Source organism: Anguilla anguilla, chromosome 8 (assembly GCF_013347855.1).
Source record: "Anguilla anguilla isolate fAngAng1 chromosome 8, fAngAng1.pri, whole genome shotgun sequence".
Classification (NCBI taxonomy): domain Eukaryota; kingdom Metazoa; phylum Chordata; class Actinopteri; order Anguilliformes; family Anguillidae; genus Anguilla; species Anguilla anguilla.
In genome coordinates this window covers 2,111,873-2,126,522 of record NC_049208.1, presented here as the reverse complement: position 1 = coordinate 2,126,522, position 14,650 = coordinate 2,111,873, and the positions used below count along the sequence as shown (strand labels likewise).

The window sequence follows — 14,650 nt, the reverse complement described above, 5'->3', positions numbered from 1 at the left end:
ATCCACTAACGCAAACCCCCACTGTGGTGGTGTACTGTGCCAGCGTTCTGTGTCTGGTTGTTCTCCTGATTCTACTGAGAAGGAGGCAGAGACTGACCTGCATGTGCAGCTGTGTGTCTGACTCTCTGGCTCCCTCTGGTGGTGGGTGCTGTTATTGCGCTGTGGTGTCCTGGTGAAGTGGCAGCAGCTGCTGCAGCAGATCTCCGCCTCAGTTATTTTCTGGTTTGTTCATTTCTTTTGTCACAACGTTTTGAGGGAAAAGCTCAAGTAAACAAATAGAGAATCACTGTGCTACTATTGGTTTGTTTAGCATGGCCATGCCCCCGCCCCCCTCTCCTATTGGCTGCTGTAGCCCTTGTAGAATTCACAGAGCGTGATGGCTTTTTCCTCTACAGGAGCACTTTTTTTTTCTTTCTATCTGTGTTTGGGGGGTTATTCTGAAATCCACTGAAGCTTGTCCGGACTGGGGCAGTTGTGGGTAAAGGCAGGGGGTGGGGGCAGTTGTGGGTAAAGGCAGGGGGTAGGGGCAGTTGTGGGTAAAGGCAGGGGGTGGGGGCAGTTGTGGGTAAAGGCAGGGGGTGGGGGCAGTTGTGGGTAAAGGCAGGGGGTGGGGGCAGGGAAAGTTTTAGCAGTTCCTGAGGGGGAAAGCCGGTTACCATGGGTTACCCCTCCTGTCATGTGGGTGGCCCCTAAACCCAGAGCCCATCAGGTGGGGCAGTCTGTGTCCTGTTTAAAGGGGGGTGATACGCGTCGACATGGTAACCGGTCCAAAAAAAACCCACCTGCAATCCCCCCACTTGTCTCCATGGCAACGTCTCTCTCTCTCTCTCTCTCTCTCTTTCTCTCTCTCTCACTCATTCGCTCACTCTCTCTCCCTCCCTGTCACAGGTGTCACATCTCATTTCTTTTTTCATTTTTCTACTTTTTTCGTTTTGACAGTTTTGTGCGTTAAATCTCAGACTCACCCGCTTTCTGTTTGCATGTGGACCCTGTGGTGTAGCAGAGGACATTTTCATGGGACAAGGGATCTTTTCTTTTCCTGTTATCTCTCCATTTATTACATGCTCCCAGCTTGTGTGTGTGTGTATGTGTGTGTAGGTATATGTATATGTACATGTACATGTGTATATACATATGTATTTACACGTACGTGTGTGTATATATGGCCATATCTGTGTGTTGAGTGTACAGGACTGTGTGTTTCTGGCTCATAGCCGTAGTTTTAGCGCTTGTGTTAGCCACAGTAGTGTGGATAGTGGGCTGATCCTGAAGCACTAACACGCAGTAGCAGCTGGCTGCAGGTAGGGGGCGCTGTCTGCGGTGCTCCTCGCTCCTCACTCCCCTGTGTTACTGACCGCAGGGCACGTCGGGACCCGACCCCACCACTGTGTTCGTGGACATGAGAGCCCTGAGACACGACCGGTAAGCGTTACGTCCTCCTCTCTGTCTCTCCGTCGCTCCATCTCTCTCTCTCTCCCCCTCTCCATCGCTCCTCCTCTCTGTCTCTCCATCGCTCCATCTCTCCTTCTCTCTGTCTCTCCATTTGTGTGTATCTCCATTGCTCCATCTCTCCGTCTCTGTCTGTCTGTCTCTCCATCACTCCATCTCTCTGTCTCTCCATCGCTCCATCTCTGTCTCTCCATCGTTCCATCTCTCTGTCTCTCCATCGCTCCATCTCTCCTTCTCTCTGTCTCTCCATTTGTGTGTCTCCATTGCTCCATCTCTCCGTCTCTGTCTGTCTGTCTCTCCGTCGCTCCATCTCTCTCTCTCTCCCCCTCTCCATCGCTCCTCCTCTCTGTCTCTCCATCGCTCCATCTCTCCTTCTCTCTGTCTCTCCATTTGTGTGTATCTCCATTGCTCCATCTCTCCGTCTCTGTCTGTCTGTCTCTCCATCACTCCATCTCTCTGTCTCTCCATCGCTCCATCTCTGTCTCTCCATCGTTCCATCTCTCTGTCTCTCCATCGCTCCATCTCTCCTTCTCTCTGTCTCTCCATTTGTGTGTCTCCATTGCTCCATCTCTCCGTCTCTGTCTGTCTGTCTCTCCATCACTCCATCTCTCTGTCTCTCCATCTGTCTATCTCTCTGTCTGTCTGTCCCCCTCTCTCTGACTTCCTGTCGCTCCATCTCTCTTGAAACATCCTTGAATTCACCATTAGAAATGCAGATTTTCTTTAGATTTGTTGTGTATTATTAATTTTTGTAGCTTTTTTATTCTGGTTTGTGAGCTCCTCCTGTAACCAGCAGGCAGAGTTGCAGGTTTTTGCAGTGCGGGGAGTATCTTCCCTGTTTGTACAGTGGGGCTCTCTGTGTTGTTTCTGTAACCAGCAGGCAGAGTTGCGGGTTTTTGCAGTGCGGGGAGTATCTTCCCTGTTTGTACAGTGGGGCTCTCTGTGTTGTTTCTGTAACCAGCAGGCAGAGTTGCAGGTTTTTGCAGAGCGGGGAGTATCTTCCCTGTTTGTACAGTGGGGCTCTGTGTGTTGTTTCTGTAACCAGCAGGCAAAGTTGCAGGTTTTTGCAGTGCAGGGAGTATCTTCCCTGTTTGTACAGTGGGGCTCTGTGTGTTGTTTCTGTAACCAGCAGGCAGAGTTGCAGGTTTTTGCAGTGCAGGGAGTATCTTCCCTGTTTGTACAGTGGGGCTCTGTGTGTTGTTTCTGTAACCAGCAGGCAGAGTTGCGGGTTTTTGCAGTGCGGGGAGTATCTTCCCTGTTTGTACAGTGGGGCTCTGTGTGTTGTTTCTGTAACCAGCAGGCAGAGTTGCAGGTTTTTGCAGTGCAGGGAGTATCTTCCCTGTTTGTACAGTGGGGCTCTCTGTGTTGTTTCTATAACCAGCAGGCAGAGTTGCAGGTTTTTGCAGTGCGGGGAGTATCTTCCCTGTTTTTACAGTGGGGCTCTGTGTGTTGTTCCTGTAACCAGCAGGCAGAGTTGCAGGTTTTTAAGAGCGGGGAGTATCTTCCCTGTTTGTACAGTGGGGCTCTGTGTGTTGTTTCTGTAACCAGCAGGCAGAGTTGCAGGTTTTTGCAGTGCGGGGAGTATCTTCCCTGTTTGTACAGTGGGGCTCTCTGTGTTGTTTCTGGCTGATAAAGGATGTTAATGGCTGAGTGGCTCTATTCTCCCCGCCTCTCTGGCTCAATGCTCCAGCGCTGTGGAGGGCTTCTGTGTCCAGCCTCTTTAATCGATGCCGTTTATGAAAAGGCCTGATCTTATGTCAGCCCTGCAGAGCCACTCCCCCCCGGGGGTCACGCTGAGGTCACGTTTAATAAGGAATCCCATTGGCTCTCCCCCTCCTCAGTGGGCGGGGACCAGGCACAGCTGAGCAGATTACATCATCCTGCTGATGGTTCCATTGCGTTCCATTGCCCTTTTCGCGGTAATCGAACGAAGCCGTTTTTACGAGGAGGGCAGCGTCGAGTAATGTTTAGCGGCCTGGGTTTGTAACTGAAACCCATTTTTTTGCCATTTTGAAAATCCCAGGTGGGACTCAGATATTGAGCGTAGTTGCTTCGGTAAATATCCAGTTATCCGGTATCAAGTGCATGGATTTAAATGTCCAGGTGTCTACATGGATGTTTCTGTGGATGGAGTAAGGTCTGTCCGTTGCTCCGTCTTCTCTAAATGCGCTGTGAATGCGGGCCATGTGGTCTCGGTCATGTGACTGCGAGCGCTACTGCGTGCCCCGCTGCCTCAGTAACGCTGCGTTTCCGCCCCCCTCAGGGTCCGGCTGGTGGAGAGGGGATCCCCACACAGCCTACCGCTCATGGAGTCGGGAAAGGTGAGTCCCCCGCGGGCGCTGCGCTGCCCCCTGCTGGCCCGGCTGGTCCGGCGGGGATGTCCCCGCAGGGTCTCCTGGCTTCCAGAGCATGTCAGAGCTAATGAGGGTGTTCTAGGACTCTGATTGGCTGAGGAGTTCACACATGAGAGTATTTTAGGTCCCTGATTGGCTGAGAGTCTAAACAGGAGAGTGATTTAGGTTTTTATTCTTCCCCAGCTTCTGAATGTGATTTGTGCAGGTGCAGTACCTGTGTGAGGGGTCATGGGGTTAAACCCAGCACTGACCAGCAGTAACAACACTTTCGTTTTCACGAGACCTGCTTTCCAAGTCTTTATTTCTGAACTGCTTCTGTAAACACAATCCACTTAACATTATGGGGATTCTCTAGTGAATTCCCATGATGTTTATTGGATGCAAGTGACTTTGTTGAAGTGCTTGAATAGGTTAATGCAGCAGTGGGGGAGGGGAGCTTGTTGTCACACTTTTTATCCTTTATCTTTTTAGATTTTACCCGGAGTTCGGATCATCATCGCCAACCCGGAGACCAAGGGGCCTCTGGGAGATTCTCACCTGGGAGAGGTGAGTGCGGAGAGGGGCGTCTGTCTGTGACATCATAACCCCGCGCCGCGTTAATGACATCGCTGTTAATTACAAATATAAACCGATGGTTCACTTCCTGGGATTTAAAAAATTATTATTTCACTCTTAGTGTATGTGTTTGATTGGCCTGGATAGTTTTTGTAGAAACTGAAGGATGCTTTTAGATGTTCTCAGAGATCTTTGAGGACCTGATGGATGGATGATGAATGACAGGCCTTGGGTGTGAAGATGGGTAGAGAGTGGGATTGATGATGGAATGATAGTTGGATTAATGGATGCACAAGTAGATAGATATATACTATAGAGATGGATGGAGAGTTTGATAGATGTAGAGATGCTAGACATATCTATCAGTTTTTTTTAGCAGATACATTCTCTGTCAGTAAGTGATGAGCATAGTTGGGCTTAAAGGACTGTTGTGGTCATTATGGTGTTCTGGTGTTCCTATGGTCCAGGTGTGAGGAAGTATCGGACAGTACTGTGTGTAAATGGTGAACCTGGATTTGAGATGATTGGTCTGTTCTGGTCATTATCGTGTGTTTGTGTTTTATGTATGTGAGGTTGGGCTATGGATTGCAAATGTGTTTTTTTTTTTATGACTGTTGTTTTCTTTTTGAAGGCCTATCTAGGGGCAGGCATTACAAATTAGCAGAAGCGACAAATGCTGTGCTGCATTACACCGGATAATTGTTCTGAAACTGTTTTGGTCCCTGTGAAATAAACATTAAGTGTAGTGAGCGTGCCTGTCCTGACGCCGCCGCTGCTCCTCCCCGCAGATCTGGGTGCACAGCGGGCACAACGCCAGCGGCTACTTCACCGTGTACGGCGACGAGTCGCTGCAGTCCGACCACTTCAGCTCGCGCCTCAGCTTCGGGGACACGCAGACCGTCTGGGCCAGGACGGGGTACCTGGGGTTCCTCCGGAGGACCGAGCTGACCGACGCCAGCGGGGGTGAGGGGCGGGCGGGGTGGGGTGGGGCAGGGTTGGGCGGGGCAGGGTGGGGTGGGGCGGGGCAGAGCGGGGCGGGGTGGGGCGGGGCAGGGTGGGCAGGGTTTGGGCAGGGTGGGGTGGGGGTGGGCTGGATGGGCTGGGGCGGGACTGGGCGATTAGGGCGGGGCTGGACAGGGTGGGGCTTGGCGCGGTGGAACGTATGCTTTTGCCAAAGAACCTGATCCCCAGAAAGAAGTCAGTTGAAGAACTGTGCAGTATGAAGACACATTGAGCAGCACCTGCCGCATTGCTGACTGACAGTGTGGAGTACGTTGGTGAAAGGTCATGTGATGTGGTCTCTAACGGCGTGTGCGCATTGGTGAAAGGTCATGTGATGTGGTCTCTAACGGCGTGTGCGCGTTGGTGAAAGGTCATGTGATGTGGTCTCTAACGGCGTGTGTGCGTTGGTGAAAGGTCATGTGATGTGGTCTCTAACGGCGTGTGCGCGTTGGTGAAAGGTCATGTGATGTGGTCTCTGACGGCGTGTGCGCGTTGGTGGAAGGTCATGTGATGTCATGGCGTTGCAGAGAGGCACGACGCGCTGTACGTGGTGGGGGCGCTGGACGAGGCGATGGAGCTGAGGGGGATGCGGTACCACCCCATCGACATCGAGACCTCCGTCATCCGGACGCACAAGAGCATCACCGAATGGTGCGGACGCGCTACACTGCACTGTCCAATCAGCTGCACGCGCTACACTGCACTGTCCAATCAGCTGCATGCGCATCATTCATCCAAGCCTCATTCAACAGCTAGAGATCTCATTTAGCTGTTAATTAGTATTGTCAAGTGTGCCAACTTATGGTTGGAATGAAAATCTACAGGATGGTAGATCTCCAGGAACAGGGCTGGTTACCATTGTGTCAAGAACACTGCACTTACCACAGATTTCAATAACAGCAGCCACAGATTTAAACACAACAGTCACAGATTCCATTTAAAAATGCCACAGATTTCAGTAACAGATTCCAGCACCTCATTCAGGTTCAGCTTTTAAAGCGGCCCCCGTTTCTCTCCCCCCCCCCCCCCCACCCTCCAGCGCGGTGTTCACCTGGACCAACCTGCTGGTGGTGGTGGTGGAGCTGGACGGCTCGGAGCAGGAGGCGCTGGACCTGGTGCCGCTGGTGACCAACGTGGTGCTGGAGGAGCACTACCTGATCGTGGGCGTGGTGGTGGTGGTGGACATCGGCGTCATCCCCATCAACTCGCGCGGCGAGAAGCAGCGCATGCACCTGCGCGACGGCTTCCTGGCCGACCAGCTGGACCCCATCTACGTGGCCTACAACATGTAGGCCCCCGGGCCCCCCCCCCTCACGGACCTCACTACCACTGTACTATATGTACATAACTGCGAAACGGAAGACACACACACGCACACGCACGCACACACACATACATGCGGCTGTCCGCTGCAGAGGTGGGCGGGAAAACACGGACCGGAATCCGCCGCCCGTCTGGGAGGAGGAGCGGAGGAGTCTTGACCCGCGCGGCTAGGCTACCCGGCTAGGACAGGAGCGAGTGAGCGAGCCGGCTAGGCTACCCGGCTAGGACAGGAGCGAGTGAGCGAGCCGGCTAGGCTACCCGGTTTAGCCGTTCCTGCGCGGCGGCTAACGGTTTAGCCACTCCCGCGCGGCGGCTAACGGTTTAGCCACTCCCGTGCGGCGGCTAACGGTTTAGCCACTCCCGCGCGGCGGCTAACGGTTTAGCCGCTCCCGCGCGGAGGCTAACGGTTTAGCCGCTCCTGCACGGATTTCGACGTTGGCGGCGTATAAACGTCACGTGTGTCACACGTGTGCAGGAGGCACGGTGTGCCACACGCGTGTGCAGGAGGCACGGTGTGCCACACGCGTGTGCAGGAGGCACGGTGTGCCACACGCTCCTCGCTTGCTTGGATGTTGCTTTCGAAAGTAAAGTGCGGCTCCACGTTTTCATCTTGCGTATGCTGAAGTAGCTCATTTTTTTAACGTGCCCTCTAAGAGGTAAGGTTTTATTTTTATTTTTTTTTTATACTTACATATTGTGGCAAACTGTATTTTAAGTTTATTACTGTTTTTAAAAAAATATAAAGCATTACAGATGTTTCGAATACCAGGCCATATTGTTTTATTTATTTATCTTTTTTTTCGTCCTTGAACTTTACAAAGGGGTGTGTTTTCTTTTTCTTTTGTTCTCAACCAGGCTTTTTCCATTTTAATTTGGGTCTTCTGTCACGATTCCACCTTTAAGGTGGTGCCCCCTGTTTGTTTCAGTATTGGAAGCAGACGTTTATTCAGTGGAGTCTTTGATACCATGGTAACTAATGGAAGGGAAAAAAACACAATGTGACTTCATATGTAATTATGTAAAAAAAAAAAAAAAAAAAAAACCTTTAATTTATTTTGTGCTCTTTAGAAATATAAGAGAGAAGACATTTAAGAATGTTCTACTCGAAATATTTGCTAATATAAAAGAAAGCATTGTATTATCTTGAGTGAATAGACTCACATCAAGTATATAAAATATAAATATATAAATATATATATATAAATATTAAAAAATAACTAGGATTCACCAATGAAAATGTTTGAAATGCAGTACTTTTCACTTGCATGGTGTGTGTCGTCGTAGATGAAACAGAAGTCACTGAGCTGTTTGAGTGACACACACTGAAAGACACCCGGGGTGTCGCAGTCAAATGCACCCCAGGGGAAACGTTTCCTGCAAAGAAGGAAGACTTAAAGCGTGACACGCCAGTTAAAATGATTTAAGGTAACGTAGAAAGCCAGACAGAAACTGCAGCTTTAGATCTGTGTTTGTAGCTGGCATGCAGACTGCTCTACGGGTGTTTCTCCAGTGACAGGAGGAGATGGCGCACATGGAGAATTGTAAATATTAAAAAATCCTGTTTAAATCCTGAATATTTTTTGACAGTTGACTCCATTGAAAGTGAGCGATCAAACTCAGTTGAGGGGGATCTGCTGTCTTCAATGCTGACACGCTTAAAAATAATTAGACAACATAATAATAATGATAATAACAATAATAATAATAATAATACCCATGGGAACCATTAATAGTGAAGAAAAGTCGTGGAATGACTGTTGCTATGGTAACACAAACACGTCCTTAGCCAGTTCTGTGGGAGTTCTGTGTTTACATACAAGTGCTCGGAAGTGAAAAGTATATTGCTTGGAATCGTGAATTCGTTAATGATTTATCAGTTCATTCAAAGCACCTTTCTCTTGTGTGACTGATCAGAGTGAGCCTGTTCCTTTGAGGTTTTTTTTTTTTTTTTTTTTGTCGTTTTAAGTGTCTCGGTCTCTGTTGACGTGATCCGTCCGTCATTCGAAGAAACATTTCAACGACGCCTGACGGAACAAGAGGCTTTGCTCAAGCTGCAGTTTGTGTTTCCTGTTATCATTTCATCCGGTTCACAAATTCGTTCAAATTCTCTCTAACACGACGGCGTATTTATTATTTTGTTATTTACCGTATGCATAGTTTCTCTTTTGTCTTTGTTCCACTGGTTGTCCTTTGGGATTTTGCATTGATTTTTTTTTTTGTTTGTTTGTTCATGTGATTACAGTGGCATACCTTAAAGCATGTTCTGTGCCTTCAGCAACTGAGGGGAAAATAAATAAATAAATTAACAGCAGGAGCCAAAAACGAATCAGTTATGCCAAAACTCATCTTTTGAACTATTATTTAAAGCGTCATTAGAGCTTTTGGGGTTCCTAGCGGTTGATAAAATTAAACGTGCAGAAAAAAGAGAGAAGCGAACGTTACCGTCTGTCGTTTGTTTCTTCTTGGGGCATCTGTGGGCGGGATGTGTTCTTCCACACAGATGAGTAACGTGGCTTGTGTGCTCTCGTTGTTGGAGGTCTTAGCACACCCTTTTTAGGCATGTCCACTAGTAACCACTTACCCCCCCCTCCCAGAGTCCATGCTCAGTGGTTGTCCAGCTAACTCAAAGATTTTTCTTGAACGTTGGGGATAATTCTTGCCAGTTTTCCCGATTCGGTTGTGAGGTAAAGTTACTGGGGGAGAGTGACCCCCCCAAACAGTTTTTTTTCCTTCCAGAGAAGGTCTGTCAGTGTCACAGAGGACAAAAACACTCCAAGCAAGTAAAATGAAAGTCAAATGACGTTAGTTATTTAGTTCCCCCCGTTTTGGGGAAAAAAACATTTTTGCCCTGACGTTCTTGGAAAGTTCTGGAAACCAAAAATTGTTAGCTGGGCGGTAGCTCTGTGTGTTGCATTAAATGCGTGTTCCATAAAGACTCATCTCAACAATATATGGCTCACTCCCAAAACATCGGTCATCACCAACCCCCCTTTTTAAGAAAAGCAATTTAATTTGCCTTTTTGCGACCAGTAAAATGTAGCCTACCTGTTTCCCCCCCCCCTTTTTTTTTTTTACCACAAGCGTAAGCAGCCGCAGTTGCACATTTAAAAAGCATATCAACCCGTCAATATCTGTGTTTGTTCCATATGAAATCAGTGTCTATTAGAGACGGCAGTGACACAATCAGAGGTAATGGTACGGTCTACCGTGTCCCAGCGTTGTCCCTTTACGCGCGGCCATCGAGGACATGGCGTCTTCGTTACAGACTAAAAGTGCAATCGAGAAGCAGAGAATCCGTTTATTTGAAAGATTAACGTTTTAAAAATAAGCCTACAGTTTCTTTATGGGGATCGGTTTACATGTGAACTGTTAGTGACAATATTTTTTTTCCTCTTGTTTTTAAAGAAGAAAAAAAGTCTTATAGTCTATGTTTGGAAGCGTTGATGATGTCATTCCCAAATATTAAAAAAAGAAAGAAATGTTTTCCTATCAAAGTAGAAAAAAAAACTGCACATAATTTTGCAACATTTTGTTACGTAATTTCCATTTTCTTGGAAATTTAGACCTTGTGTGAGTGAGTCTGCATGGTGTCTGTATATATTGTTGGTCACACAAAAAAAAAGAATAATACAGTTTATTTTGTATGGTGCAGGTGTGTTTGGAGCTTCTGTTTTGTACACGTTTAAAAGTATTAAAACACACTTATAGGAGCCTGTTTAGGCAACACACGCTACCGACATTCATCATTTCAGGTGCAATAAAGTGTTTTCATTGGGGAAAAAAAAAAAACAAAACAAACATTTTCATGTGAATTGGAAAAGTCAGTAAGTAAGACTGTGCACTCCACAATACTCAGTTCCTCTCTCCATTGTCTGTGCTCTTAACTGGTGAAGGAGTCACGTTCACACTGTGCCACTCTTGTATGACGGTCCCACTTAATGTGTCACAAGTCGTGTTAACTCTTCAGTAACGTCGTGTAACGTTCAGACGCTCCCTTGCAGTAAAGACTGACCACAGCCTGCCGCAACACTGAACACGCAATTGTTTGAGTGGCAGTGTTTGTAATTTAACTTGTTGTGTCAAAGCAGCTCTCGGCTTTGGCTCCTGGTTTTTTCATTTCTGCGTATCTGTCAGTATTTTTGGTCTTACATTCTGTTATTTTGTTCAACTCCTGCGTTCAGTTTTTTTTTATACCATAACATGATAAAAGAGAAGGACATTATTATTATTATTATTATTATTATTATTATTATTATTATTATTATTATTTGCCAATGAGTCTGTTGGACTTAGCAATAAAGGCCTTTCCTTAGGTTCTGTACTGTAGATAAAACCATGTATCAGAATGTACAAATCATGTTATACTGTGTTGTGACCTAGTGCTCTTTCAAAGGATGGAATTTCCAAAAAAAGAAAAACAGAAAAAAAACAAGAAAAAACACCTATGTGAAAATGGAAATACCATACATAACAAGACAATGCACAACTACAAAAAAACAAAACAAAATGGAGGACCCTGCAGTCATTCTGTTTGCTGACAGTGCGTGAATGAAAAGAACAGTGTTCTCATGGTGCTTGTTAGTAGATATTATTCCTGCTTGACACTTTACACCAGGGGGAGTCTGACCCTTAAATCAGTGGAATGTTAGCTGCATTATTTCAGTAAATCTGGTGACAGGTTTAGAAAAACATCCATGTACACAGTTTATCACAGCTGAGACTTTTTTTTTTCTTAGACAAAAAAAAACAACAAAAAACAACAAAACAAGGATAGAGACCTTTTTTCGTATATCCCAGAAACCACCAAGTACGCTTTGTACATGTGTGATAACATCTGTTTTATATTTCAAATGAACAAAATAAAAGCTTTTATTTTTGTTGCTGTGAAGATCCTCACTCTTGCCTGTTATCTGTCCTGTTGGGGGAGTTTCCCAGCTCTTCCTTGCATGCAGTGACCTCATCAATTTCCCATCATGCACCACCTGTGGAAAAATGGTGGGCGGAAAAGAACACATTGTTGAAATTGCTTTTTCCATCTGCGCATCTGTTTTTGTCCCAGTTAGTCTGGTCTTGTTCAGTATGTTTGAAATATTGTGCAGAATGTTGCTGAAACCCCACAAACACACCTCAGAGTTGTTGGAGAAAATTCTGTTAATTTGACAGGCTGAAAATGTATGTACAGACAAATTACAAGACCTGTGCTGTTGCCCTTTTAGATATAATATTACAGGGTTATGTATCTACATATGAATTTTTCATTTCAGTTATAAGATCTCACTTAGGTCTACAGTGGAAATGTGTAATAACATAATTTTATACTGGTCTGTGAAATACCAGGTAAAACATTCACGCTGCAAAAGGACCGATGTGCAATCAATCTCCAAATGTCCTGTACAGTAATGATCGGAGAGTGAAGTTTCTGAAATCCTGACAATGAGTGTAGCTACACAGCAGTCAATCGTTTACCTTTTTTTTTTAACACCAATCAAAACATCTTATTTAGACCAATACGGAGTGAGTCACCGACGCGCGTGGTAACTGCACGTTTTCATTTTCATGAAACCTCGTTCATTACATTACATTAGGCAGACGCTTTTATCCAAAGCGACGTACAAGAAGTGCATACCGAAGGTCACACCTCATTCACAACTATACTGTACATAGTGAATCGATCGCTGTGGTCCATTTATGGCACCACTGAAGTATAAAGGTAAGGGAACTAGAGTCGTAATTTTGAGATTGCATGTTAAAATCCCAACTGGCCCGAGTAAACTTGATCAAGATAGTTAACCTACCTTGCTGCTGGATTGTAATCAATAAATCTTATCTGTAAAGTTCAACCGGGGACGCAGCCACAGGTAGGCCTCGCTGAGCCTGATCCGGATTGATCACAGGCCTACCCAATCAAATGACAGAAAGCACATTTTTAGCATTTGTATTTGATTTGCCTTCTGTGCGTGTCATCGTTGTATTGTGACCAATTAAAATTTTGGGACATCAAAAAGTTACTGTGCGCGGTAAAAAAAAGAAAAGAAAAAAGGTAGGCTTGTGTTACTGCGGCATGGTTGTCCTCTGTGTAAAGAAGTGCATTCCAAATTAATTTACGTTACCTCCTCCACAAGCCATCAATGGTAAGATAGCGTTATAGCTACATTTTTCATGCCCGCCGTGGCAATGCTATTAGGCCTATAATGTGGTCACAGAATGTGCTGCCTTTTGCGTCGTTAACAGGCTGTTCATGTGTGTCGCTTATAGAAATGTCGTGAGTAAAAATCATGTTTGTTTACAAAAACTTGTTGGCCTTTTAAGTTGTAGCTGATGATTTTCTGTTTGTGCGAGACATGCTATAAGTTTGCTGGTCTTGTTTTTCCCTCGGCTTTGTTGTGTGAATCTCAGCCGTTAGATTTTAATTCAGTATTTTCCTCTTAATTAAGGCTATACGGGTCTGTCATGAGCGGACGCACGCTTTATATGGATCGGGGCGTTGCATTGTTTTGGGTTTATTATGTGAGGCCTGTGCTTTCATTGTTATGCACCTAGTCTTGCTGTAATATTAATTTCAAAAGAAAAAAGTATTTCCAGTTGTTTTTTAACACAGCCGTAAGGCAGTATAATTGGAGCAGTTAGCTCGATGACCGCATTGCCTTTCGGAATACAGCAGTGTCATAGGGTAGCTCCTATGTATGGGCACGAGAACGACGCATTGCGCGTGTGGGATTGTCTTCCGAGAAAACTGTCGACAGGCTCTTTTTCACAGGCCTGCTCAAAAATGTATTTTTGCTACGTCACTGGTTTAAGCACAGGATAAGTTCGTGTTTCATCAGTGACAGTCGTTTCAAAATGTCACTACATCACCTGTTTGATTTCCCTCCTAAACTGTTATTTTTGAGAGATATAGGCTACAGACGGCGTTCTTCCCAGTGACTGGCACTATACTCGGAAGAACACCGCCCTACGAGAAGCGTAGCTTATGATCTTAGTACCTACCTAATGCAGAACGAATGCCTGGTAGAGCATAAAGTTTCAGCTTTTAAGAACTTGGAACTCGTACACAGAGTGTGTGCAAAGCTCTATGAAAAGAGATTGCCTTTTGAGGAAAGCGGCCAGATTTGGGCTGACCCCATTTGAATCATTGGCTATTTGCCCCAGCCAATCAGGATTCCTCTGCTGCAAAGCACTGGGTGCAAAAATTAGACTTGGTTGTTTTGCAGGCAGAGGCACAAATCTGTTTTCCAGTTCTGATCCTGTCATTGTCCTTGCATGTGGGATAGGGATGGTATGCATGTGGCCTATCCTGAAAAATAAAGGCCTACCTGTTCAAATAAAATCAATTAATTATCAGGTAGAGAAGTGAACCGACAGTATTTCAGGAAGTAGGATCACCGAGTCAGCTGGATAACTGCACCGAGTAAAACCTGGAACCCTCTCAAATCTGAAACAAAGACTGAAGCAAAAAGAGCTGTTCTGGGTTTTACTCAGTTATCCAGCTAACTCAGTAATCCAGCTAACTAAGTAATCCTGCTCTGTGATACAGGGTTTTACTCAGCACAGTTATCCAGCTAACTCAGTAATCCTGCTTTGTGAAACAGGGCCCAGATTTGTGTGTTCCTACTGAGGAGTCTGGTGCCGTTCCTTTTCCATTTTCGTAGTTTACGTTCAGTCAGCAGCTGAGTGAGGTGATGTGGAATCCTTGTGGAATCTTTAGCCAATCAGTGACTTGCGTTAAGCACTCAAGTGCTGGAACACTCCAAAAACCAACAGACATACCGCAGTGCACTAGCACAGGATGTCCTTGGCTAATGACAAGCCTTCTGTCTGTGAAGCAGGAATCTTAATCCCTCGCGGTGTCTACGTGATATCTGCATTTTGCAGCACTAAAGTGCTTATCAAGCGAGTTACTGGAGGAAGAGCAGTGTGTAGTGAGAAGGTGAAAACGCGTTTGACTGCGTGCGTTTCGGCAGTGGAGA

General features: G+C 46.0%; 2 protein-coding genes across 2 annotated transcripts in view; both read left to right on the top strand.

The window, feature by feature from the left end:
* LOC118233847 (disco-interacting protein 2 homolog C-like) overlaps positions 1–11,358 on the top strand; it is a 167,147-nt gene extending 155,789 nt beyond the window's left edge. Inside the window, 6 exon segments of the mRNA XM_035429863.1 lie at positions 1,361–1,422; positions 3,713–3,770; positions 4,275–4,349; positions 5,147–5,321; positions 5,888–6,011; positions 6,400–11,358. Of these exon segments, the coding sequence (XP_035285754.1) occupies positions 1,361–1,422; positions 3,713–3,770; positions 4,275–4,349; positions 5,147–5,321; positions 5,888–6,011; positions 6,400–6,652 (747 nt within the window). The 3' untranslated portion in view covers positions 6,653–11,358.
* A 310-nt stretch (positions 11,359–11,668) lies between these two features.
* LOC118233849 (vasoactive intestinal polypeptide receptor 2-like) overlaps positions 11,669–14,650 on the top strand; it is an 81,618-nt gene continuing 78,636 nt past the window's right edge. The window contains exon 1 of the mRNA XM_035429869.1: positions 11,669–12,814. Within this exon, the coding sequence (XP_035285760.1) occupies positions 12,812–12,814 (3 nt within the window). The 5' untranslated portion in view covers positions 11,669–12,811. The remainder of the gene's footprint in view (positions 12,815–14,650) is intronic.